This window comes from Lissotriton helveticus, chromosome 12 (genome assembly GCF_964261635.1).
Source record: "Lissotriton helveticus chromosome 12, aLisHel1.1, whole genome shotgun sequence".
Classification (NCBI taxonomy): Eukaryota; Metazoa; Chordata; class Amphibia; order Caudata; family Salamandridae; genus Lissotriton; species Lissotriton helveticus.
The window spans coordinates 310,870,136-310,897,968 of record NC_136073.1 but is presented as its reverse complement, the minus strand read 5'-3'; the positions used below and the strand labels follow the sequence as shown (position 1 = coordinate 310,897,968).

Below are 27,833 nucleotides of genomic sequence, written 5' to 3'. Positions count from 1 at the left end.
AAGAGGACCTTTAAGTCTGGTCAAAGAAGGCTGGGAGCAATCTCCCAGGAAACCTCCCCAGGATGTATACAGTTACATGCTGGCCTTTAGGAACCAGACTAGGCGCTTCAGGGATCTTGCTCAGGCAAATCTGGAGGCCAGCCAGGAGGAGATGAAGCGGTGGTACGACCAGAGGGCCACTCTGGTAGAGCTTCAGCCTGGACAGAAAGTTTGGGTCATGTCCCCTGTGGAACCTTGTGCGCTCGAGGACAGGTGGACTGGACCATTCGAGGTTGTGGAGAAGAAGAGCGATGTCACCTACCTGGTGGATTTGAAGTCTCCCAGGAACCCCTTGCGGGTCCTGCATGTCAACCGTTTGAAGCCCCACTTAGAAAGGTCCGAAGTGGGCATGCTCCTAGCTACAGATGCTGGAATGGAGGAGGAGAGTGAGCCTCTTCCTGACCTCCTGTATGCAAAAGAGCAAGATGGGTCAGTGGATGGTGTTGTCCTCTCTGACACACTGACCCCTGAACAGCAGCAGGATTGTCGCCATTTGTTGGGGCAATTCCCTGATCTGTTCTCCTTGATTCCTGGTGTTACTCAGTGGTGTGTCCATGATGTAGACACCGGGGACAGCACTCCTGACAATGCTTACAGAGTGACTGACAAGGTCAGGGCATACATCAAGGAGGAGGTCTCCAAGATGTTTGCCCTAGGGGTGGTTGAGTCCTCTAGCAGTCCTTGGGCCAGCCCCGTGGTCTTGGTTCCAAAGGCTGCAGCGCCTGGTGCTTCACCGGAACTTCGGTTCTGTGTGGATTACCGAGGACTCAATTCGGTCACCAAGACTGACGCGCACCCCATCCCCAGAGCTGATGAGCTCATCGATCGGTTAGGGGCTGCCCAGTACCTTAGTACGTTTGATCTAACGTCTGGGTACTGGCAGATCGCCTTGACCGATGGGGCAAAAGAGAGGTCAGCATTCTCCACACCAGATGGGCACTACCAGTTCCGGGTTATGCCCTTTGGGATGAAGAATGCCCCTGCCACCTTCCAGAGGTTGGTCAACCAGGTCTTGGCTGGACTGGAGGATTTCAGTGCCGCCTACCTGGACGACATCGCAGTGTTCAGCGCCAGCTGGGAGGAACACTTGTGCCACCTCCAGGAAGTGTTGTTGGCCCTGCGCAGAGCAGGCCTCACAATCAAAGCCAGTAAGTGCCAGATTGGGCAGGGTTCAGTGGTGTACTTGGGGCACCAAGTAGGGAGCGGCAAGGTGGCCCCCCTGCAACCCAAGATTGATACCATCCTGGCATGGGCACCGCCCAAAACCCAGACTCAGGTGAGAGCCTTCCTGGGTCTCACGGGTTACTACAGGAGGTTTGTCAAGGATTATGGTAACATTGTGCACCCCTTGACTTCGCTGACTTCCAGGAAGCAGCCACGACTTGTGAACTGGACTGACGCCTGTCAGACGGCCTTTGACACCCTGAAAACTGCAATGTGCACAGCACCCATACTCCAGGCACCCGACTTTTCTAAAGAATTTGTTGTTCAGACGGACGCTTCAGAGCATGGCGTGGGGGCTGTTCTAGCTCAGGTGAATGAAGAGGGCCGAGACTTACCTGTAGCCTTCATCAGCAGGAGGTTACTTCCCAGGGAACAGAGGTGGAGTGCGATAGAAAGAGAAGCATTTGCTGTGGTCTGGGCACTGAAAAAGCTGAGACCCTACCTGTTTGGGACTCACTTCCGGGTGCAGACAGACCACAGGCCCCTCAGATGGTTGATGCAGATGAGGGGTGAGAATCCAAAGCTGTTGAGGTGGTCCATTTCCCTACAGGGGATGGACTTCACGGTGGAACACCGCCCTGGCACAGATCACGCCAATGCTGATGGTCTGTCCAGATTTTTCCGCCTTAGTGATGAGGACTCCCTAGGGTAAGGGTAGTTCTCCCCACATTTCAGCTGGAGGGGACACGTGTTGGACCTGGCATCATTGGCATGAGTCTCTCCTCCATTTTTTCTGTTTGCCTCCTCTGTTTACGATGTTTTTGCTGGTATATGCTTTGGGCACTGTGCCACTGCTGATCAGTGTCACAGTGCAAGTGCTCCCTATGTGAAATTGCTGTATGGATTGACTTCCATGTTTTGGCTTATTTGGTTTACTATCAGTCCCTAGTAGAGTGCACCAGGAGTGCCAGGGCTTGTAAATACAAATGCTGCTAGTGGGCCTGCAGCACATGTTGTGCCACCCACAAGAGCGGCCTAGTAAAAGTATGTCTGAAGGTCTGCCATTGCCAGACCACGTGCAGTCTGACTGTCACGAGGACTGCGCAAGTACACCTACTTGCCAGTCCCTAAACCTTCCCTTAACTTCATGTTAGTCACCCCTATGGTAGGCCCACGGGCAGGGTGCATTGTAAGCATAAGGTAGGACAAGCCTGACAAGGTTGGCATGTCCTAATAGTGAATTACATCCATAGTCGTTTTTCACTATTGTAAGGTAGCCTGCTCTCCATCAGTTAGAATGGGCTGCCAGGATTATTAATGTTATAATCCTAGCGGGCTCGGGGAGCATGGTGCAATGTCGAGTTTGGTATCCCTGAACTCAGGGTTTAATAACGCATCCGTTTGTGTGGATGGTTTTTGGACTCTGTGTTTGAAAATAGCACTTTTAGAAAGTAGCTATTTTCTTGTCTAACTGTCTACCGGTCTCTGCTGGTTCTGGTGTGTGTGTGACAGGAGCTGGGTGGCTCCAGAGAGTCTGAATGAGTCAGTGTGGGATGAGTGGGGCATTTGCATTGAGAGTAGGGGAAGAGTAGCTCTTGATAGCCTGCCCTGCCTGATACAATGTTGGCTCCGCCCCCCTGCCAGGCGACTGATGACTCTGTGCTTGCCTGGGACTTTCCTGGCCCGCCTCCTGCCGGGCAGCTGATGGCCCTGCCCCTGCCAGTAACAATGCTGGCTCCGCTCCTGCTGAGCGGCTGAGGACTCTGCCCTGCCCAGTGAATAGGCCAGGTGCTCTGGCCTGGCAACACCCACAACAAACCCAGGATGGGGGGGAAATTCCCCTGCATGGACAAAGGGATCAAAGCCAAAAAGGGGTATAAGAGAAGGACCCCTGAACCAAGAAATCAGATCACTTCTGACAAGGAAACCTGAACCAAGGACAAGAAGCCTGCTGATCTAAGGACTGCCTACCCCTTCTGCCAGAGTGCTGTTTGTTGGGGGAATCCTGCATTGCTTCTTTATTTTTGCCAAGGAACCAGGAGAGAGGAACTTTGTGTGTACTCTCACTCTTTGCTGAGAAAATCTCCAAGGGCTGGAAGAGTGCCAGTCTCCTGTTGAAGTCACAGGGCTAAAGGACTTCATCTGCTTAAAGTGCTATTTGCTGGAGTTTGTGAATCCAGCACCTTTGAAAGAATCCAGCAATCTCGACGCCGACGGACGCCGCCGAATCCAGCTCGACATCGTGAGTAACGGCTCCAGTGTCCCGCTTCCTCGACGCCGGCCGCCGGGCCCGATCGACGCCAGCAGCAACGCCAGTGAGTAGTGAGTTCGGCTCCAGCTCCAAGTGACCCCGTGTCTGCACCGCCGCTGATCGCATCGACTTCGAGCCCTCTCGACGCCGTGAGCGCTGCTCACTCTTGCAACATCGACATCGACGACGCCGTATCCTGCTTCATCCCGTGAGCGCTGCTCCCGCCTGACTTCGGTCGACGCCGCTGCAGATCGCCCCGACTCCGAGGCCCGATCGACGCCGAAGACGCGACGCCGGACATCTCGACGTCGCTGATCATCGAGTGCTTCACTTTTTCCAAGGTACTGTGTTGTTGGGGTCTGTGCGACTCCGGGCTCGACGTAGCGCTCCTCGCGGTCGACGCCGAACCTTGGGATTAACTTTGCCTCGACGTCGTGTGACTCCCGTGTGGGTTACATTGTTGCCAAGAACTGTGTTTTAGAGAAGAAGAGTTGCTTTTGATACTAAAGACTTTTGTGCTAAGAAGAAACCGTGCTTGAACTATTATTTTTCCTTCCAAGAGTATTTATTAAGCCTGTGGTATATTTTTGTCGTTATTTGGTCTTGTGCTAAACCTTATATAAAAATACTTATTTTTATAATACTACTGTGTCGTGTCCATTTGTAGTGTATTCACTTTATTACTGTATGTGGTCATAAATGCTTAACGCACTGCCTCTGAGATAAGCCTGTCTGCTTTGCCAAGCTACCAAGGGGGTGAGTAGGGGTTATCTAAGTGTGTGATCTCCTTGCCCTGACTAGAAAAGGTGTGTCCCTATTTGTCAGAAGTGTATACCTCTGCCAACTAGAGACAGCCGCTTCTAACATGCGCTATATAAATTAATTGACTTGACTTGACTCCTATTAATTTTCCTGCCAAATCTAATGCTCATTTGTTGAACAGTAGTTTCAAAAACATTGGTGTCACCCGAACTTTCTATGGAGGTAAGTTTGCTAATTCCTTTAAACCAGCCCCTCCCAAACAATTTCTTAAAAGAGCCAGTTTTCTTTTAGCAGAACAACCATCTTCTTCCAATACATCAACATAAGCTAAGAACATTGGATACCAGAGATCCCACTCCATTTTAGGTTCACCTGCAGCTGGTAAAAAATGTGGAGGTGCAACAATGTTAGACATGTTATTGATGGTGATGTAGAATATTAGGAAAAAGATCAATAACATTTTCCAAATACATAAACAGCAAATATTCAAAATGTTCAATTATATCCTGTAACAAAGAAAATGGTTACAAAATAATAAAGTTAACATAACAAAAGTGGTCACCGAAGTCTAATGTCTCTTACAGGAAGAGTTGATTTTTTCTTCCTTCAAACGTTGAAAATATAAAGCATAAAGTATTTTGCAGAAGTTAGTCATAACGTAAATATAGTCAAAACAAGTAAAAGTGGCTTACTTGTAGTTGCCTCCAAAACAATGAATATTGTGGGAAAATGAGGAAAAGAAAACTGCAAATTGTGAAAACGGTGTAAAAAAAACCCACAAAGATTCCTTCGTGACAGCTTCGTAATTAGCTTTGTTCTACCATGGGAACATGAAGAAACACCTAAAATAGCTGCCAAACATTACCACGCTATGGTGTAATTATTGCATCACACTTCCGTGAACAACAAGAAGAAAAAAATATATCAAAGAGCATTGCAGTAAGATTCGCTCCCGTGAATACACTTTGTAGGCTGTAGTCATGGAAACATCGACAGTAAACCAAGAAAATGGCCGCTGAACGTCCTAAGTCACCACGTGATGCAACGTCGCATTGTACGTAGTGTATTGACTCCCTCGTCATACACAGAACATCGGGAGGATGAAGAACATTCCAATCACGCTCCGGTCAGTCAGGTAGCTGTTTTAAGTTTCAAAAAATGCCTTGTCGAAAGAAAGCGCTTGACAGTTATACTTCTCCAAAAATAACCACAAATGCGCCAAAACAAAGCAGCATTCGGCGTGCAAAAAAAAAACCAAAGCGGTACTCAGCAATACCACGCTACTCCGTACCACCTTAAAAACAAACAGCGCATTAGTTAACAAATATACACGCCAGCGTGAAAACGGCATATAAAAGCGATCACCCGCTGGTGCAATCAAAGCACAGAATGTAGAAACTGCCGCAGGTGCAATCAAAACACGTAGAGAAGGTTTAAGTAAAAATACCTTAAAATAAGTGAACGTTGTCTTTAAAAATTCTTTAGCAAATTCTTCTTTAGTTACTTCTGGTGAAATCCCGATCGTCGCCAAATTATGATGTAATTAGGAAGCAGGGTTCATGAAGAAGATAAAGTTTAATCATAACAGACCGCTTGTACATCCACAGTGCATGAAGAACATCCTCCTACTCCCAACTACCACTTGCAGAATGTTAACTCCAGAGAGAACAATAACATTCTACAAGCTTATGCAGAAACACATTCTAACTAGGAATACTAGAGGAACCATGTCACAGACAAGCTCACTCACTACTGAGAGCATCTGCCCTTTCTGCTCTGGTCAGAGCGCTGAGGTCTACGGACTGCCCCCCTGACTCGAGCAGAGCACCGTCTGTGAGCAGCTCTGAGCAGAGCAGCTGTCAGCAGTGTGAGTTCCCCAATGCAGCTTAGAAACTACTAATAAGCATCAGCCCGAGGCAGGATTTTCCCAGCAGAGTTGGCAAGTGGCCTGTTACACTGCATAGTAAGCACTAGAGTCAGTGATGTCTGTTTAGGCAGAGATCCCGCAATAAGGTGCTGGTTACAACGAGAAAAGGTGTTAGGTGGCATATCTAATTGCAATAAGGTGTTCCGTAGCCAAACATGGTCTGGCAATTTTACACTGTTCATTCAATTTATCAGCGGTTCTGCAAGCAGATGGAGTGATCACAACAAGTGTAAAATCATGTAGGATGTGACTAGATTGTGGGTATACAATGGTTTTACACTAGGATCGATTTGCAAAGGGCAGTAGGATAGTGCCTTTCTAATTCTGTTGCTTTGCAGCAGTTTCAAATTCTTTTTATAGCTTGTCCTTGCTGAAATGAGTCATGTTTTTTGCTTATCTAATTCCATGGACTTAATTGCTTGATTGTGTTTGCAAAAAAGTGTCACTCCAAGTGTTAAACATTTAGTGGTTGAATCTCACTCATAGGTACTGTGAAACCATGAAAATGTCACACATAAGCACTCTGGATACTTTGCAGCTATGCAGTCTGTGTATCATGTCGATTAGTGTCCTTCCATTTCTGGTGCTTTGCAGCAGTTTTAAGATCTTATAGTTTCACGTTGCTCACATGGGTGTAATTTCTGATATTTATGTTTCCTTCATCTTCATTGCTTTGTTTGCTCATGAGAAAGTGCCACTCATAGTCGTTGATTGTCACTCATAATTACTCTGAAATTATGAAAATGTCACACATAAGCAAACTGAAACCTTGGCAGCCATGAATAGTTTTTTTTCTGACAGATTGTGTTTGGGTATGCTGCCATTATTGTTTATTTTTTTATTTGCAAGTACATTCTTCTTTCAGGCATAGAAAATCAAATGTGCGAAAACAGGACTTTAAGCCTGACGTAAAAGAGGCTTATGACCCTTACTGTTCAGCGGCAGATCTGGTGATAATCACGAAGTAACAATCCGAGAGACTCATTCAAAAGATAAACTTGAGTTTTTGTTGTAGCCAGAATGTTTTCCTGGTTGGAATGTTGCCTATCATTCTAAGAACATCTTTAAACACTTCCAGGAAGGAGGTTCTATCTTGCCGCCATAATACCATCTATCTTTAGGGCTGCGTGGCTGGAAGGCGTCGGTCTGTCCCTGGGACTTGTGCACCATGACTACAACTTTTAACTACGGATCATGTCCCCATTTGCTCATGGATGGCAGAGATAGGTCCTCCATGTATTAGCACAGCCTGTGGAAGCTCTTTGATATTTTACATGACATCCGGTGGAATATGTTCCACATTTAGGAGATAAAGTCCTGCAGCTGGGCTGTGAACTGCTTAGAACTGACCTATGGGATTCTGGAGTGTTTGTGCTAACTGGCTCCCTGTAGTGGCCGGCTCACCTTCAAGTGCTTCATGCGTGACCTTTTGAAGGTCACTCTCCAAGGATGAGCTGGCTTAAGCCCATGCTTCCCACCCCTGGTGGTGCTGAGGACCTCTGAATGTCAGGCCCCTCCAGGCATATGTCAAACCACACAAGGAGAAGCATTACGGGGGACATCCACCAGGACTAGCCCAGGGGAGTGAAGAAGCCCCCACCCCTGTGGGCCTGCTACATGAATAGTGGCTCTGATATTGCGCACATGAGAAAAGACCACCACTGTCGTCTACAGGATTTGGGGGCCCTGCAGCCCCTTCTAAGCCAAACTGACTTCTTACGATCAAGAGCAGAGTAACAGGTGAGCAAATATCAGGGGGCCACTATTTCATGCCCCCTCTGAAGGGTTGATCTCCTAATCCCTTTCAACCCCAGGAACCATGACCATAACCCTTCGCTCTCCTAACCATGCACATCGCCCCTCAGCCCCCAAGAACTCACACTGCTATACAGCTTTCATTGTGGTTATAGGATATTATGATTTAACTACACAAGACAGCCTTAGAACTTGAACATTCAAGTACTACTTGAAAACAAGTACATCCGTCTTCGGCATTCTCATACAAGAAATAATGTGTGCATTAAAAGTCCAGCACAGCAGCACCAAGTGAGAGTGCCAATGCACTTGCCTACCAAAATGAATTGATCTGGCTTGCATTTGTATTTACAAGCTACACCTTTTGGCTTTGCCGGTGCTTGTTTGGCTTAACTTTGAACCTGGGAAATAGATAACTTGGTTTATTGGGGCTTATGGACACAAAGAGCCCTTAACAATGTATATTTGCTTGTTGTGAGATTAGACAATTGAAGATCTAAAGTATGTGCTCTATTTTGTAATGAACTGAGGTACATATGGAAGTGATTCGTTAAACCTACCTTTTTGGGTCTAGTGTTAGCAAAATAGACCCTACATGTTTGGGGCTCATTTCAGAGTTCAAACTGACCACAGACCTCTCTCAGGTGGTTGATGCAGATGAGAAGAGAGAACCCCAGATTGTTCAGGTGGACTATTTCCCTACTTTGCAATGTATTGCAGAACTGGAATTGACTATACCAATGCAGATGACCTTTCCAGGATTTTCCACTTATATGATAACTACCAAGGCAAGGGTTAGTTGCTTATCACCTTTTTAGGTCTCGCGACCTATCGATGCGCGCATGCGCATCGAGCGGAGCGAGAATTCAAGTGGCGAAAACATCATGAAACCACCAGCTTTTTGCTGGCGTTTTCATGCAGTTCATGTGAACCACGTGAGCAAACATGCACGCGCATTCACGGCCAGGGCTTCTCCTCCCCTAATTATTCATGGCCGGCCGTACTTTCAGTTTCCCGCTTCTCCTCCCCTAATCATTCATTCCCGGCCGCTCACAGCACATCAAAGGGCTTCGCCCAGCGTGCGCTCTGCATTCTCTCCCCAGCCAGCTTCCCCCAGGCCGTGTTCCCTCATCCCTCGCACCCCCTCCTCCTTCAGGCCCCCACCATTTGCTTCCATTTGCTTTTGCTTGTTTTTAAATGAGGCCCTTCCTCTTCCTCTACTCATTCTTCCCCTCCCTCAGTTTATAGCCTTAATTTCTTCTCCGTTCAATTCTTTCCCATTCCTCAAGTCTTCCGTCCCCTTTCTTGCCTTCCTTCCTATTCCAAACATTATTCCCTCTGTTCCCGCGTTTCTTTTTCTTTCTTCCGTCGTCCCCTCCCATCCATCCGTACTCCCTAGCTTGCTTGCTCTCAGCCTTACTTCCCCGACTCCCTCCTATCATCCCTCCCGCTTTTAAATCGTCTGGTGATTTCGTTTTGCGTATCCAGTGTTAATCACATGCATCCACGTTGTATTCTGTCGCTGGTCTTAGATTCCCCAACCTTGTGCATTAGTTTCTGTCAAAGGAGGCAAGTCAGTCAGTGAGTGAAGCAGCGAGCGAAATAAACGCATACGATGCGTTGCCGCATCGTGGTTGTTATATGGTTTAACATGCTACACCAGATACGCTACGGATGGCGGCTTGTCGTTTGGGCCTGTGCCTGTAGTAATGCGTTTTGGTGTCAGAATTAACAAGCATTGGCATTGCCAATAGGTCTCGCTTGTGGGACCTTATAAGTATTTAGTTTTGCAGCACAATATCGTTGTTGCATAATCGGATATTGTGCTGCAAAACTAAATACTTATAAGGTCCCCAAGCGAGACCTATTGGCAATGCCAATGCTTGTTTCTGGAAGGGGCCATGTAACAGAATGCCTCTTTTTACATGATTGCTCTGAAAGTTTTGGTCTGATGATGCTGGTTTTTCGACTCTGAGATTGCACTGAGGCTTGCTAATTAGGCCTCAGTGCCAGCGTTCTAGCCCTTTAAAAAGTGTATGGTGCATTGACTACTCCTAATTGGCATGAGTTAACTTAAAGTCCCTAGTATATGGTAACAGGGGTAACTAGGGCATGCAAGTTAAAGTGTCCACCCAGGGTTACATAACTGATTGTGCCACCCTGAATGTGACAAGGCACAACATGGCTTCCAGTCTGCCACTGCAGGCATGAAGAGCAGCTTTAAAACTGCTAGTTTCACTTTCCCATTTAAACGTATGGCAAGCCTAGGCCTACCTTCATGATATTATAAACCACCCCTAATGAAGGCCTACCTAGCCCTTAGGCAGGGTGCTGTATAGTATTAAGTAGGACATATGTGTTTATACATTCTAACAGTAAAAACCCTAAATTGCCGTTTTTTCTGTGGAGAGGCTAGTAGCCCCATTGGCAAGCGCAGAGTTCCAGGCAGACATCTCAGCCTTGCTAACTTCTGAATGGGATTACTAAAGTTTGTACTTCAAAGTATCAAATTAATCGTGACATCAAACTCAACTTCATGCCTAAGGTGGAATTAACGTCACTTTTAAAAGAAGGCACATTTTTTAAAGTTGCCAGTCCGTTGCCCTATTAGTCCGGTGGCCATTCGCAGCTGCTGACCACAAGACAGCCTTCTGCCCTCCTGGGAGGAGTGTGAATGGGAACAATAGAAGCATGTCACAGTGGGAGGTGTTATCTCCTCCTGGCAGTAAGTCACACAAGTTGTTAGCCCAAAAGGCAAGCTTCAAAGGAGAAGCCATATGCATGGGATGGGACTGCAGTATGTGTTGCCAGGGTGGTAAGTGTTCTTAGAAGGCCAGCAGACCCTTGTCTCTCTTCCTGACCACTATCAGATGTGATGTGGCTGTCTATAGTTAAAAGTGCAGATTGCTCACTGTTCTTTGTGCTCTGTTGTGAATGCTCCCACCTAGACACAAATAGGCTATGAGGAGCATCACTTAAGACAATAGCTGTGTCTGACTGAAAAGGCATACTGGAAATCCTCTTAGCCTATCTGCCAACTCTGTACAAGTTATGTTTTGTTATGTTTAAGTCTCTTTTATAGCGCACGGCTACCCCAAAGGGTGTCCCGGCGCTTTAGCAAAGAGAACTGCAGGGGAGAACACAACACGGCTATTCGCGGAGGCCAAAAGAGAAATCAGGCTGAGAAGAGCCAAGTTTTCAGCTCCTTTCTAAAAGAAAGGAGATTATTTGCCTTCCTTAAGGAGACAGGTAGCTCATTCCAACAACGCGGGGCCAGATGACGGAAGGAGCGCCCTCCGATCCGAGCAAGTTTGACAGGGGGAACCACAGCTTTGGCCAACAAGGCTGACCGTAGAGACCTCCTCGGCACATAGAAGGCCAGTCGCTTCCCAATATATTTAGGGCCAATCTCATGAAGGGCCTTAAAAGCCAGGGTCAAAACCTTGAAAGTGATTCTTTTTACGATCGGCAGCCAATGCAATCTCGTTAGCAGTTCCGAGGCTTATGCCCTGCGCGGAAGACCGAAGATGGCTCTTGCGGCCGAATTCTGCACACTCTGCAGACGGGCCAACAAATATTTAGGCAGCCAGAGATACAGGGCGTTAGCGTAGTCTAATCGCGAGCCAATTAGAGACTGCACAATGATTTTTTTGTGTTGTAGGGACAGCAGCGGAAGAAACTTCCGTAGCATTTTCAAAATGCCAAAGCATTTCCCCGTCAGTCCGATAATTTGGGGTCTGAAAGAGAGGCCGTCATCACACTGCACACCAAGGTTTTTGGCTTTCATTGAGGCCACATCAGGCGGAAACATGTCCTGGGGCCACCAGGTCTTCCAGCTGGGATCCGACAGCCAAAGAAAAGCAGCTCCGACTTATCGGAGTTGCACTTCAAACTGTGCCGCCGAAACCAGTCAAAGATGGCACCCAGGCATTCCCCGATCAAGCCACCATCAAAAACCTCTCCATTCTTACATGTAAAAAGGAGCTGGGTGTCATCAGCATAGGATATGATCCGGGCACCAAAGGACTCCGCTACTGCCGCCAGCGGAGCCATATAGATATTGAAAAGGGTGGGGCTCAGGATAGATCCCTGAGGAACCCCCACCTCTAGCGGCGGCATTTCAGCGGAGAACGGAGGTGCCCAGACCACTTGTCGACGGCCGGTCAGAAAAGATTTAAACCAGTTCCACACCGTCCCACGAAAGCCGATCTCCCAGAGTCTAGAAAGGAGACCGACGTGGGGGACGGTGTCAAACGCCACCGACAAGTCCAGCATAACTAAAATAGCCTTCCCTCCCAGATCAAGCGACTCTCTGCTGGCATCGGTGATCTCGAGCAAAGCTGTTTCCGTGCTAAAATTAGCACGGAAGCCCGATTGAGAGTCATGTAAGATATTGTTGCTCTCTATAAAGTTGGAAATCGAGAGCTGTACATGTTTCTCAATCACCTTTGCCAGAGCAGGGAGAAGGGAGATCGGCCTATAGTTAGCATGGACGGAAGGATCCAAAGTATGCTTTTTGAGTAGTGGCAGGATCAGAGCATGTTTCCAAGCCAAAGGGACCTCGCCCATGGACAGGGAGAGATTAAGCAGCGGATTAAGCAAGCTGTTGAAAGCAGGCGCTATTCTTCCCAGACATTTCGCCGGGCAAGGATCCAACGGTGACCCAGATTGAAGCCGGGATAGAAAATCAAGGGAGGCAGCGGCGGATAGAAGGGGGAAGTTCGCAAGGACTGGGCTCTTCTCATCTAATGGCGAGAGGAGGGTGGTCCGTTGACTAACAGTTTCACGAAGGCCAGCATCAGGAAAGGAGTCCTGGATGGACTTAATTTTATTGATAAAGAAATCCCCGAGCTGGCTAATCCAAACTTCGGAATGAGAATGAGAGGGCGAACTCGAGGAGGGGGAGACTAACTCCTTTACAATCCTGAGGAGTTCTTTGCTCCTGTTTACCGCCTCATCAATTCTACGCTCCAGATAAACTTTTTTCCATCAGAGATGTGCTTATGATAAAGCCTAATTGCAACCCAATATTTAATTTTGTCCTCCGAGTCGTACTTGCGCCGCCACATTCTTTCTGCTTTCTTGCAATCTTGCCGCATTTTCCCGAGAGCAGGAGTAAACCAAGGGGCCGAGGCATGTCTGGCCACAGATTTAGCTAACTTCCCCGGGGCTAGCTCATCAAATCTGGCTACCAGCCACTTCTGGACTAAAACTAATTTTTCCTCCTGATTGCCCGAAAGCCGACAGGGATGACAACGGAGAGCATCGGACAACATTTCCACAGTGACTTGATGAAAAGGCCGCCCCAGCCGATTCGCATCTTTCAGCATTCTCGAACCAGTCAGAGCAGAAGAAAAAATACAGAAGTCAATTTAAAAATGGTCAGACCATAAAACAGGACGCGGCAAGGACACCTCAATCATCCTGGTCGAGAGAATCTGATCAATAGTGTGGCCTTTAGAATGAGTAGGGCTGGTGATATAAGAAATCAGCCCTAAAGAAGCAACAATATCCAGCAATTTGATTGTGTCAGGATCCGCTGCATTGTCCATATGAACATTCAGATCTCCCAACAGGATGCAGTGCTCCGATCTGGGCACAGCACTACAAGTGCCGTCTGCAGATCGTCAAAGAAAGAGCCGAGGGGCCCAGGGGCTCTGTAGATAAGGATCCCAGTGCACGTTTGACAGGGAGAGAGCCCAAGGATAAAACCTAAGGCCTCACAGCCCGTGATGGTATCAACGGCAAAAGTAGAACATGGGACACTCTTATCTACGATCAGTGCCACACCCCCACCTCTACCTCCCACTCTGTCCTTCCTAAAGATATTATAATTGGAAGGAATGGCAGTCGCCAGGTCCGGGCCGGAGCACTCTCCCAACCAGGTCTCTGTTAAAAACAGGCAGGATGTTTTTGAGCCAAACAGCAGATTCCAGATATCAACGGAATGTCTGCTAAGTGATCTAGTGTTAAGGAGAGTGCATTGATGGCGCGTGGGAAGGGGCTCACTGGCAGAGTCCTTCGGAGCGGGGACCCGTCAGCCACATGTAGAGCAACCCTTCCTGAAGGAGCGACCGCACGGGAAGAAACGGTGGCAAATAGAAGACTGTCTGCGTAGAGCAGTCAGCTCAGAGAATGTGTACGACAGCATGCCGACAAAGCGCACACACTACCCCGAGATGGCAGCAGGAGTCAAGATGTGCCCAAAGTCCTACCTCGTCCGCCACCGAGCTGCTGACGAGCGCAGACGGGCAGGACTCTGGCACGACTCAGGCGCAGGGATGGCGCTTCCGCTGCGCGTCACTGCTGCGCGCCGGGAGCTTTAAATAGCCTGCTCTCAGCGTCCACGATCACAGGGACGCTCCAAGATGGCGGTCGCTAATCCCTTCTCAAACCAAGATGACACTCACCACCCACGACCTCCCCGGAACCGGACCCGCTAAACAGCGGTGGGTCTTCCAGAAGAAATTATGGTGCAGGTAAGGGGCAGGACAAGGACTAAAAACAAGGGATAAGTTAAACAGAATTTAAATGAAATCCACAAAACGGGCGATTTTAAAATAAAGCAGAGCAGCGAACCAGGAGCGCGCGACCAGCAGCGAGGCGCCGAAGCAACTCTCGGCCACAGGACACCTTTACAAGTGGCTGCAGATGACCCTGTTTTTCCCATTTCAAATTCTTGTCGATGAAGGACGGGGTACGCCACAGAGTACTTACAGGACCACTGCGCAGCCAGTTTCCCAGAGGAGAAGAAACATTGCTTGGGAGTCCGATCTGAAGGAAGCTTTTCTGACTTGTCCTGGGGTCCCAAGAAGACCTTGCTTGAGCGAGAGGTAAAGAAAGCACCAATCCTGCAGGAGGAGCAGACCGTTGGAACCAGGTGTAATTCAACAGAGACTTGCAACCTGAGTGATCCATGGCTCAAGAGTGCTGATTGATCTGAGCAGCTTTGTTGGAGGAACTGTGGAACTGCCAAAGTGTGCTGGGTGGTTTCCATGTCCTATGACCGTTATCACAACCAGGGCACCTGAACTTGTGTGCCTTATAGATCGACATCATTGATGCAGGGATAGGGATATCCCTGTGGCACTCTCTGTGCGCTAGCGAACATGGATGATGCAGCTGCGACACGGACACAGATCGTGCTGTGCAGTCCCAACTGCCCCAAGGAAGTAAAGACTAAAATCTAGAGGTGCCCACCCCAGGTTACCCCTAAATGAGTAGAGAAGCCAGGTCTGCCACAGACATTCCCAATAGCAAGCCCTGCTCTCAGTTAGAAGGCTATGACTTGACAATTAGTAGCGAAGGAGCAGTCTGGCAGGCATAAAGCTGAAGACCTCAGCGCCCGATCAGGGTACTGCCACCTTGACCCAGGATGCTGCCTTGAAGTGTATTGCCACGCTTTAGCACCCAGAGAAGAAGACTGCCAGCCACCTCCACCCAGGCTGACCCAATGACTCACTGAAGTAACAGGACTAGTCCAGCTGAATCCTTGAATCCCACCAGCATCGACTAATCATTAGAGATCAGAAGAAGGCAATTGCAGAAGCTCCTGCTGTGGCCTCACAGAGACTCTCTGTGCTGTCAGCAACTGCTATCCTTCTGTGTGCTGTGCAGAAAAGCCTTGCCCTCTATGGGTGAACCCACCACAGAGGGAAGGGTCAATGCGGCTCCCAAGCTGCACCACCGCAGAGGTGAGAGTCTGAATGGAGCCTCGACCGCTTGATACTGTATTACTAGAGGAATTGGGGAAGGCCGCTTCACCCATGCTACTAACTACTCCACATTAACCCTGAGAAGACTGAGACAAAGGGAGGAGATTGCATAGAGTACCTAGAGAGTAGTCGTCCCACTTTGAAGAATGAGACTCCCACCTGCAAGTTGGGTATCACAGCATTAAGGTAGTGTGCAGTAATTTGCTTTCTGTGTTATTAAGTATATGCCTTTTTATTTAAGGGACTACTTGACGTTTTATAAGGAGAAGCACTACTTTGGAAAAATATTGTTTTGTGTTGCTGGGGGTAGTGTTGAGTTCTGGCCCGAGTAACCCCACACAAACCTCCATAAGACGCCTGGGACTGCTTGTCATTGTTACCACTGAGAGTCCAGTGCTGAATGGTTATACTTAGGGAATGGGCCCCAGCCCATGGCTGTGGCCCATCCCCCCCCCACCCGGCTCATGGGAAAGGATGCAGGCCAGCTCCAGTGGGAGAGCGTTACAGATCCATAGAGAGAAGCCAGAAAATTATTGCCTTGGGGTTTCTAGTCTCTTGTATTTAAAGGCCTCCATCTTCACGATTTGACTGCTGCATGAACTCCGCACTAACTCCCATTCTCTTCAAACTGAGTTTGTCAGAACCATATTTCAAAGGATAGCGGCCTTTGTAAGGTGGGCAGACTAATTTAAATACACAGCAAGAGAGCAGCAAGCTGGGGAAGGGGTGATACAGTCAAAGCGGTCAGTGCTCAGGATCGTAGATGATGATGATGATGATGGTGATGCTACAGCAGAACTCGCAGAAGAAAGGTGCTGCCTGAGTCAATTCTGGAGATCACATACTGAGCCCAATCCTGGAATTGGAATGGGATCATTTATGAACCTCAACAAAGGGATTTGAAGTTGGATCCCTGTGATGTAAGAACGCTTTCTTCAGGGATTATTTTCATTGGTGCGATTTATGGTGAGAGCATATTAAACTCGATGGAGAAGAAGTTATGTTAAGGGGTATTCATAAGGCCCAACAGGTCTCTTGGCGCTGGGTTAGGAGGCCACCAGTGACAAGGGTTTGTGTCAAGCTATATGCTTAGGTGAAGAGCCATGTTTTCAGCTTTCTCCTGAAACACGTGTAGTCCGTTTCTTGTCTGATGGTAATGGGCAGTGAATTCCAAAATTGGGGTCCTTGTATGGGAAAACGTGATCCTCCTGTCCGTGCTCCGGGGAGGATCTATGAACCTTAAAGGATAGGCATATGGGGCCTGTGCTGTGGATAGCTTTAAAACTGATACCTCCTATTTTGAACATGGAACGCTGCTCCACTGGAAGCCAGTGAAGCTCCTTTATCACTGGCCTAGTATGGCAGCGCCTAGGATGTTGATAGATGATCCTGGCAGCTTGCTTTTGTATCAACTATAATCGATAGCTTTGGTTACTCGAAAGGCCTAGATAAATTTCATTGGCATAGCGAATTTTTGAGAGGATCAAGGCAATGATAATTTGAAAGCTGGCCTCTACTGAAGAATCTTCTAATTTTCCAAACTTTCCATAGTTGAAAAAAGCAGGAGGACGTGACCAAACTTACCTGGAATTTCATGGATAGGTCCGCATCAATTTGTATGCCAAGACTTTATATCGTACTCTTAGGAATAGGTGCAGAACCAAGCTCCATTGGCCAGTGAGCAGGAGTCCATTGATTGAGTTTATTATTGGGAATGACAATCTCTGTTTTTTCAAAGTTAAGTTTTAGCTGATTGTAGTCCATCCAAATTCTAATGAGCAACATGGTGTTCCTTAGAGACTCCTTATAGTCATCTGACTCGTCAATTGTAAAGATCAGCTGCATCTCATCCGCATAGTTGTAGATTTTTACCAGTTGAGGGAGCCTGCCATAAAATGGGTGGCTACATTTTCCCTGCATGATGTCTCTAATAATGTGAACGACGTGCAGTGATGAGTAAGGATCAACATGCACGTTGATGAATGTGGAAACATGGAAACTAAAAGTAGTGTCTTTGTTTGCAGTCACACTTTGAATGTCCGCGTTACAAGACCTTTCGCAATCGTCCCGAATTACTTATAGTGATGAATATAACCGAATGCTGAGAGTACTAAGTGGACATTGAAATGGAATCACTTTGTCTTAGCTTAAGAGCTATTTTTAAGTTTGAACCAAAACGCTGCACAGCATTTCACAGCCACACAGTGTACTGTTCCATAAATAGACCACAGACACACTATCCAGGAAAACGACTACAGAATGTTATTTGAAGGGCGTACTCTTTTGAAAATGTGGTGTATTGCATGCTTCCAATCATTTGCGTTTTATCTTGTAAAGAATTAGTTAAAAATAAGAAGATGACAGGAGCCTCTAAACATTGTAAATAAGCTACAGAATTTCAAAGTCATTGTTGTATTTCCTGCAATGGCCTCAGATCCACAAAACAGTGAATTATACAGTAGCCAGTAGGCTACGGTGTTGCAAGTGTGTTACGGCGTGTCATAGGTAAAAAGTAAAAACTATATGATATGAAATGCGAAGCTTTGATGTTTTCTAGCAAACTCATACAGTATCCCCTTCACAATGGTTCAGTTCTGTGAAAAGTTGTATGTACTCTGGCTGCATTTTGGCAGAAAGTAAAAAAAAATATAACTAATGAAATCAAAATCTGCTCTGGGTTGCATGCATATGATGCTGTATGCATGGTCATACATTAAAGAAAGAGGTTATGATATCCAATTCTGACACACGCCTTGAGATACGAAATTGGGTGTACAGTTTTGTAACTTGTTCAATGATCTTCCATGGTAACATGCATTCTTTCAATCACAGGTATTGGATCTGTGACCCACTTCATGAGTTGCTGCAAAAGGAGCTTTTCAATGCCCATTGGCGCTCCACTGGAAGCCCCCAGTGCACTGCCCATTCCTTCTTCATGGCCGGATTCCATGAATCTTGACCAGTTAAAGTTGTCAAGGTTGCCCCGCAGGAAAGATGGCACAGTGGTGAGTTATACAAAATTGCAGACAGTACTTGATGAAACTTACTTGATATACATAAATCTGAAAGTAGGTTTCTTCGTCTCTCACTGCTTTTACTGCAACTTTAAACTTTTAGGTGCATACGTACAGTGCCCTAGCACTTGGCACTTAATGAATACAAAACCTTTGAATGCTTGACAATAGCTGACCCGATCAATCATTCAGGGATTTTAAAGCGCACTACTCATCCGCTAGGGTTTAAAGGCACTGTGGGGTGGGAGGGAAGGGGGAGCGTCTAGCTCCGTCGGTCGTTCGAACAACCAGCTCTTGAGGTCCTTTCTGAATTGGTGCAGTGTTGGGCTTCGATGGATGCGATGCAGGATTTTGTTCCAGGTCTTAGCCGCGAGATAGGAGAAGGCTCTGCCACCTGCTCTGGTCCTGCGTATGCAGTGGACCAAGGCAAGGGCGGCGGAGTGGAGGTGTCTCATGGGGGCGTGGAAGAAGATTTGATCGTTGAGATATTGGGTTCCGCTGTTCTGGAGGGCTTGGTAGGTGTGTGTGAGCAGTTTGAAGGTTATTTATTTTCGACGAGCTAGTGGAGGTTTTGTGTGGTGTGGTCATGCCGTGGGATGTCAAGGATAAGTCTGGCTGCGGCGTTCTGGACGGTCTGGAGTTTGCAGAGGAGTTTTTTGTTGATTCCGGCGTAGAGCGTTTCCGTAGTCCAGTCTGCTGGTGATGAGTGCGTGGGTGATGGTCTTCGTGGAGTCAGGAGGGATCCATTTGAAGGGCTTGCGAAGTATGCAGAGGGTGTTGAAGCAAGTGGAGGACACAACGTTCATCTGGTGATTCATGGTGAGTGAAGAGTCAGTATGATGCTGAAGTTGCGTGCGTGGTCTTTTGGGGTGGGTGGATTTCCGAGGGTGGGGCCACCAGGTGTTGTCCCATGCTGAGGGGGTGGAGCCAAGGATGAGGACTTATGTTTTCTTTCAGTTGAGCTTCATTCAGCTGTTGCTCATCCAGGTTGTGATGTCTTTCATCCCTTCTTGGAAATTGCGCCTGGTAATGTCTGGTTCCTTGGTGAGGAAGAGGATGAGCTGGGTGGCATCGGCGTATGAGACTATGTTGAGTCTGTGTTTTCTGGCGATCGTTGTGAGGGGGGGCCATGTAGACGTTGAAGAGGGTGGGGCTGAGGGAGGATCCTTGGCGTACTCCGCATCTGATGTCTGTTGGTTCAGAGATGAAGGGTGGGAGCCTTATTCTTTGTATTCTGCCTGAGAAGAAAGATCGGATCCAGTCTAAGGCTGTTCCTTGGATGCCTTTGTCATGGAGCCTGGAGGCTAGTGTGCGGTGGGACCTGTGTTGAAGGCTGCTGAAAAGTCCATTAGGATGAGGGCTGCCATGTGGCCTTGGTCGAGGAGGGCACGGATGTAGTTGGTGGCGGCTATGAGGGCGGTCTCGGTGCTGTGGTTGTTGTGGAATCTGGATTGAGAGGTGTCTAGGATGTTGCTGGTTTCTATGAAGTGTGCTAGCTGGCTGTTGACGGCTTTCACAATGACTATGGTGGTGAAGGGGAGCAGTGAGATGGGCCTGAATTTCTTGAGACCCGTCTGGTCAATGGAGGGTTTCTTTGGGGGGGGGGGTTTACTTCAGCGCGTTTCTAGTCGTCGGAGAATGTTGCAGTCTCGAGCTTGGCAGTGGCGACCCTGTGGAAGAAGGGTGGCGCTCAGGGGTCAGTAGGCGATCCAGAGTGGGTGCTTGTAATTGTCTTTACGGTTTCTTCTGTGGTGAGAGGGGTCCAAGTGAGGAAGGTCTGTTGGATGGTGTCACTGGGGGTGGGTGTTAAGGCGGTGCCGTGGTTTTGGTCGTCGTAGTTGTCATAGAGCATCTTGATCTTGAGGTGGAAGAACGAGCTGAGGTTGTTGCAGAGGTCTTGGGAGGGAGGGAGATCTGTTATTTCGCTGTTGGGTCTAGCAAATTCTTGTATGATGGCGAAGAGTTCCTTGGAGTTTGGGGAGTTGGAGATGATTCTGTCTTGGATGAAGTTTCTCTATGTTGATTTGATGAGTTGTTGGTGTGCCATGGTGGCTGTCTTGTAGGCAGGGCATGCTTCCGGGGTTTTGCTGTTTCTCCACGTTTTCTCCAGTCGTTGACAAAAGTTTGTGGATTCTTGGTGGTCCTTAGTGAACCAGGTAGCTTTCGTGTTGTCCTCTCATGCTGTTCTGGAGAGGGGGCGAGAGTGTTGTCGCATTTGCCAATCCATTAGTGGAGCTTGTCGATTTGTTGGCGTCTATCGTAGTTGGGGAGGAGTGCAGTTGAGGGCGGAGGTGAGGTGTTCTTCTGAGACTTTGTTCCATCTTCTGCGTGGGGGGCGTGCGCTTTTCTGCGGTGGGTTTCGAGAAGGAGAAATGGATGCAGTGGTGGTCTGTCCAGAGCAGTTCTGTGGGATGGCTGAATAGAATGTTGTTTCCTAAGGCGATGATAGGGTTGAGTGTGTGTCCTGCTGTGTGAGTGGGGGTGGAGACAAATTGCTTCAGTCCTATGTTGGTGAGATTCTCCAGGAGGGCAGTGTTGTTGGGAACACTGTGGTTGGTTAGGTGGAAGTTCAGGTCTCTGAGCAGTATGTAGTCCGTGGAGGCGAGGGTATGGGGAGTGATGTGGTCTGCAATGACGTTGGTTAAGAGTGTGCGGGGTCTGGGAGGTCTGTAGGCGAGTGTTCCGCAGAGCGTCGTTCTAGGATTGGGCTGGATCTGGAAGTGGATGTGTTCCATGAGGGGGTAGGCATCGTCCGAGTTGGTGGTGGGTAGTCGGAGGGAGCTTTTGTGGATGATGGGGAGGCCTCCTTCTGGGCAGTTGGGGCAGTCCTTCCTCAGGATCTTGTATCCATTGGGGATGGTGGTTGTGATGTTGGGTGTGGAGCTAGCGTTGGTCTAGGTCTCTGTGAGAGAGGTGACGTCGGGGGAGTGAGTGTTGAGGAGGTCCCAGATTTCTACGGCGTGTCTGTGCAGGGAGCGTACTTTGAGGAGAATGCAGCTCAGTGGCTTGTGTGTAGTGGTGTTCGGTGGGTTGGGGTGGCTGCCTGGATCTTCAGGTGGGTGACTGTGCGGCAGCAGTGTCGGCAGGAGATCAGTCTCTGGGTGTTGCTCAGCGTAGGGAGCTGGCAGTTGTTGTTGCTGCATCCAGGGTTGAGTGCGTAGAGAGGGCTGAGGTCGTAGCGGTGGGTCGTCAGGGGACCAGGGTCCTTGGCGCTGGTCGCGGACGGGCGCAGACGGGCTTGCCTTTGACATGCCAGTGGCCGCCATTACGTAGGAGTAAAGAGGAGGTTGAGCATCTGTGAAGCAAGAGGCAGGAATGGGAACTTGCTGGGGGGGGGAACGGGAGCAGCAGCGGCGGGGAAAAGTCAACCAGAAAAGGGCAAACAAAAAAGGTAAAACAGAAAAAGCAAAACAGAAAAAGGATGACAGACCGAGCGGACTAGCATAAGAGCAGGCTCTTCCACTAGACCACCAGGAATGAGGGGCAGGCAGGAGCCTGCGGGTGAAGGATGACCTTGAACACCTACCTGAAGCTCAAGTTGGCGCTAACGGCGGTGCCTTAACGGTGGAACTGCGTGAGGGGAGAGCAGTGACTGTGACCAGAATGTCAAAGGTCTTGCTCTCTTTGGCGTGAAGCGACCGCCATTAAGTTGGGGTCGGGGGTAGGGGGGGCAGCTGGGAGGTGGGAGTGGGAACTCGCTGTGGGGGGGGGGGGCAGCGGGAGGAGCAGTGGTAGGGAACAGGCAGCCAGAAAAGGGCAAACAAGAAAAGGCAAAACAGAAAAAGACAGATAAGAGCAAAACAATAAAAGGATGACACACACAGAGCGGACTAGCAGAAGAGCAGGCTCTTCCATTAGACTACAAGGGATGAAATGGAGCAGGAGCCTGCGGGTGGAGGAGGGCCTCAAACACCTACCCGAAGCTCAGGTTGGCGCCAAGGGCAGTGCCCTAATGGTGGAGCTTCGCAAGGGAAGAGCGCTGACCCTATTGTAATAGCCGATGTATTTTCGTTTGAGCATTTCACACCGGCATCAGTTTCTTTCTCTTCATGTGTTGAAATGTGGATCTGGTGCTTTGTTCCTTCTTTTGTCAGTCTTTCGACCACTCCAAAAACGAAATTCACTGTGCAAGGTTATCGTGTCCCCTCTTGAAAGGAAAGCACAGGCTTCAAAACATGCTGTGACTGCAGAAAACTGATATACATCATGGACCCACCCGAGGTATGTCTTTGGTATTTGGGCTTGAGGCACGACTCTAAGTCATGCTATGAGTGCACCCTCTTGCACCTAAAGGCAATCTGGGACTATAAAGTTAAGCTGTACGCTGCCAAACACAGGAGGAAGTCACAGGCTTAGCGTGCGTCCCGCTCTCCATATTGAGGGCATGGACCTGCTCCCAAGGCTGCCCCCATAACAATTCTTCTTTGCAGTCGAAGTCCAAGCCGAAAGATAAAAAAGTGACTCTACATTCAACCCCATCCCGCCACTTTCTATCAAATAAACGTTGTGAGGGCATGAAGGTACCCTGCAAAATGGCTCCCAGTGTCTGATTAAGGAGCTGATTCCACAATTGATCCTAATGCGCTCCATGGGCTATCGGCAACTCCACAGCAAGCCCAAGGCCTTTTAAGGAGGCCAACCAGCATATATTTGGTAATCTTCTGGCTCACTCTGGCACGACTTGGGCCCCCAAGGATCCACAGTAGCCCTTAGTCGGATTGCCAGCTTCAAATCCATCCTCTATTTTAAACAACAAGGGGACCCCAATTAGTATCAGCGAGGGACCTCGGGGAGCTTAATCATATGGAAACAACAATGGTCCCTGGCAGCGAGACAAATGATTGAAAATGAATATAGACTCAGTCAGTTCTATATTAGAGAAGACATGCCCAGCCGGGCAGAGGTCCTCAAAGTTTATATTTAAATCAAAGTTTGCAAAACACAATAACACCTTCAACAAATCACGTGCGTGGGGCACAAGCCTGTACCCAGCCACAACAATACACAAACAAAAACATACACAAAGGGCTTGTAAGGCAAAATCAGCAGTCTCTGTAAAATACCAATTTTAGACAGAGAATTTCTTATAGGTACCATTACACAATTTTTGTATAATAAATTATTCCACAAGTATATGGTACACAGTGGGTCGACGACGTTTCGGACCCCCTTGCTAAATGATGGGGTCCATCATCAGGACAGAGCAATGGTTGCCTTTTTAATTTATAAGCCTCTTTCGCCAGAGGGGTAATGGGTACAGGAGCTCATGTAAGAGCGCGCAGACGAGGGCTTACTTCATGAACAATTTTATATTGAATTGTCCGCTTTATTCGGTATATCAGTAGTACAAAAGTATATATTACGAGGGTCCAGGGCAATTGGTACGAGAGCTCACTTGAAGAGCGCGCGAGGCATGGAGTTAGACCGGAAACAATTAAGGATGAATTGTCCGCTTGGTCGGTTCATCAGTAATTCAAGGAAGTTATTTCGAGGGTCCAAGGGGCGGGAGAATAATAATATCTTGCATCCGCATGTACCTTGTGAGCCGGGTAATGCCAGAAGCGCCGTGTCGCGCTGGGGTCCTGGAACCAGGAGGGCCGGGTCAGTCGGCGGAACCAGGAAATCGAGTTCTGCCGACTGACCCGGCCCTCCTGGTTCCAGGACCCCAGCGCGACACGGCGCTTCCGGCATTACCCGGCTCACAAGGTACATGCGGATGCAAGATATTATTCTTCTCCCGCCCCTTGGACCCTCGAAATAACTTCCTTGAATTACTGATGAACCGACCAAGCGGACAATTCATCCTTAATTGTTTCCGGTCTAACTCCATGCCTCGCGCGCTCTTCAAGTGAGCTCTCGTACCAATTGCCCTGGACCCTCGTAATATATACTTTTGTACTACTGATATACCGAATAAAGCGGACAATTCAATATAAAATTGTTCATGAAGTAAGCCCTCGTCTGCGCGCTCTTACATGAGCTCCTGTACCCATTACCCCTCTGGCGAAAGAGGCTTATAAATTAAAAAGGCAACCATTGCTCTGTCCTGATGATGGACCCCATCATTTAGCAAGGGGGTCCGAAACGTCGTCGACCCACTGTGTACCATATACTTGTGGAATAATTTATTATACAAAAATTGTGTAATGGTACCTATAAGAAATTCTCTGTCTAAAATTGGTATTTTACAGAGACTGTTGATTTTGCCTTACAAGCCCTTTGTGTATGTTTTTGTATGTGTATTGTTGTGGCTGGGTACAGGCTTGTGCCCCACGCACGTGATTTGTTGAAGGTGTTATTGTGTTTTGCAAACTTTGATTTAAATATAAACTTTGAGGACCTCTGCCCGGCTGGGCATGTCTTCTCTAATATAGAACTGACTGAGTCTATATTCATTTTCAATCATTTGTCTCGCTGCCAGGGACCATTGTTGTTTCCATATCAAATCCATCCTCTGCATTGTCTGTACCCTGTGGACCAGTCACAGATCAGCACCAACTCCAGTGCAGACTGGCTCTGAGACCTGCATCTGTCCCTTTCTCATCAACATCGGTGCCATTGGTACAGAGGAGAGTCCGTTACCAACTCTGATGTCCAGCCTGAACCAACTTCTGCTTGACCCCCGACCAAGGATGCACTCCAAATCTGCTATGGCGCATCAGATCCCCATAGAACTTGATTCTGATCCTATGATTCCACTGTTGCAGAGGAACCATCAGAGACTCCCTTATATTTTTCACTCCGACTCTGACCATAGCTTGCCACTACATAGAGAAGACTATGGTGGGGATAGGGAAGCTGATGATAGTCTTTATATGGGCTTAAAAGAGGCCAATAAACCTGATGTTTTACCTGATATTGGGTTGAATTTCCTCACTTCTTGGGCTCCCAAAAGAAGAGAGGACTTTGTTGCTGTGGTAATTTGGCAAGCAGCTGAGGTACAACTGCCTTTTGATGAAATAACACATTTGTCCTTACAGAGGTTTTGCAACATGGGTCAGTTTCATCTGAACCCTTGCTTCCGTTCAATGAAGCCTTTACTGACACCTTACTGGTTCTTGATCAATCAGTAAAAGTCGCACCGGACTTCTTTGCAGAGGCCTCCTATTATTGGAGCTGTGTTGGCCACTGTGCAGTTTAGAGCCTTCCCCCCGTTGCAGTGTGTGCAAGACATTTTGGCTATGACCCTGATGTTTCAAACTCTGTCCTGGATCTTGGTGAGAGCAGCTCTGAGGGTTCTTGGCCTGCTAGTCTCCTGCATCCTGCTTGTTGACTTCTCCACATGGCAAATGCGGGGTCTGCAGTGGAATGTGAAATCCTTGTGGGCCCAGCACAAGGCAACTGCTCAAATGCCATCCAGGTTTTGGAAGTGACTGCCCGTGATCTGCAGTAGTGGTGGCTGCTTGACCACAATTGGACCAGCAGGAGACCTCTCTCCATTCCTTACCTGGAGCTGACGGTGGTGACAGATGAGTCACTGCTGGGTTGGTGAGGCCACCTGAAAGAGGTAACCCAGCTCCATATCAATTTCTTTGAGTTTTAGGCCATTTGTCTAGTGCTGAAGGCTTTCCTGTTGTCCTCCATGGGGAGGCTGGTACATGTCCTTGCAGACACCACCACCACCACCATCATCATGTGGCACTGAAACAAGCATGGCTGAGTGGGTCCTGTGCCAGTAATCTCTGCAACTCTGTGGTTGGCTCTGGCATCAGTGCATCTACCTGACAGTGAACCACCTATAGAGGTCCTTGAATGCCAGGGTTGACGAGCTAAGCCAGAGGCGCCTGGTGGATCACAAATGGCATCTGCATCCTGAGGTGACACAGGGCATCTTCAGACAGCGGGGGGAACTATGGCTAAATCTTTTCCCTGCAGAGGGGGTATGATCACATTTTTTTGAGTGTTCCTGGTACAAAGGAAGAAAAGGCCGTGCAGAAAAAGGACTTTGATTATGTAGAAAGCCCTCTGCATTAAGTTTGGCTACGCATTGACCAAAAAGTAACCTCTAGAAAGTCTGAGAACCGAAATTGGAGATCTGAATGCTGGTACTGACAATTGTTTTGTTTCTCGGCGTCCAAGGGCCCAAATAGAGTCAAGCAGTAAACTGAATTCTGCATGCATTGGTGGGTATTATGTGTGGCTCCACGCTGTTAATTCCAGGGCAGAAAAGAGCCTATGCTAAGCCTCACTGCACAACCTAGCGCTGTGTGGGAGCACTGGTATGAAAGTTTCAGTATCAAGTGTAGCACCGAGGACTAATTTGAAGGTGAGGCATGTGTGGTTAGAGTATGCACCAGCAAGAGCACTACCAAAGGAAAGTAACTTGTTCATCTGGGTAGCAAACAGCACTTTGATTATGGGCTTCCTAGAAATATGGCATGAGGCCTTAGCTTTCTATAATAGTGAAAAACTGTTTATTAGGCTTGTAGCTTTTAGTTTTTTTATGTAATAATTAATTTTATTACCAATGTGTTGCAGCTTAATACATTTTTTTTATTTTATTGTATGCAACATTAAAGTTGGAAATTTGCATAAGTATTTTGTGCATCTCAGAGAAACAATGTATAAAATGTTGATTAATTAACCAATAAACAAACACTTCATTTGCAAAGACATTAAGGTTTCCAGCAAAAATCGCATTTGTTACATGTCACAGCCATTTTAAGTGGCATGCGTTGACTGGCATGCCTTTTTAACCATGTGAGGTTTGATTGTTTTTGATATTGGTACAACAGTCTGCATCTTAGTTTTCTTAAGGAGCCTATCTTTCCAATAGCCTTATTACTTGCAGTAGTCACATTACTCTTAGCTCATGTCATCCTCATCCCAGTCATACGTCATGAGGTTCTGCATCTTTTCTCAGAGATGTTTTATTATTTGGAGTACATCCATTTAGCCATTTTTGCGTGTTTTTTGTTTAAAAAAGGTGCTTCAGGTGATCACGAAGGGGTTACAAAGTTAGGTATATATTTGAATGTGAGTTCCACGGTGCTGCAATAAAAATAGACCCCTTCGATCAGCTGAGGGAGCCTTTTCTCTCCACGCCGTTTTCCGTACTCTTAGACCAGTTCTTGCCACACAGTTCCTAGACATCTGATTAGCTGGCTATAACTTGGAGAAAAATGCTTCCCCTATTACAGGGCTCAGAGACTCCTAATAGAGATGACTTGGCCCAACCCATTACAATCCCTGAAACAGAGGAGGTC

At 47.8% G+C, this 27,833-nt stretch overlaps 1 protein-coding gene across 1 annotated transcript in view; it reads left to right on the top strand.

The window, feature by feature from the left end:
- Positions 1–27,833, top strand: part of LOC144797812 (deoxyribodipyrimidine photo-lyase-like) — a 147,449-nt gene that overhangs the window by 32,940 nt on the left and 86,676 nt on the right. The window contains exon 3 of the mRNA XM_078668601.1: positions 18,446–18,618. Within this exon, the coding sequence (XP_078524727.1) occupies positions 18,446–18,618 (173 nt within the window). The remainder of the gene's footprint in view (positions 1–18,445; positions 18,619–27,833) is intronic.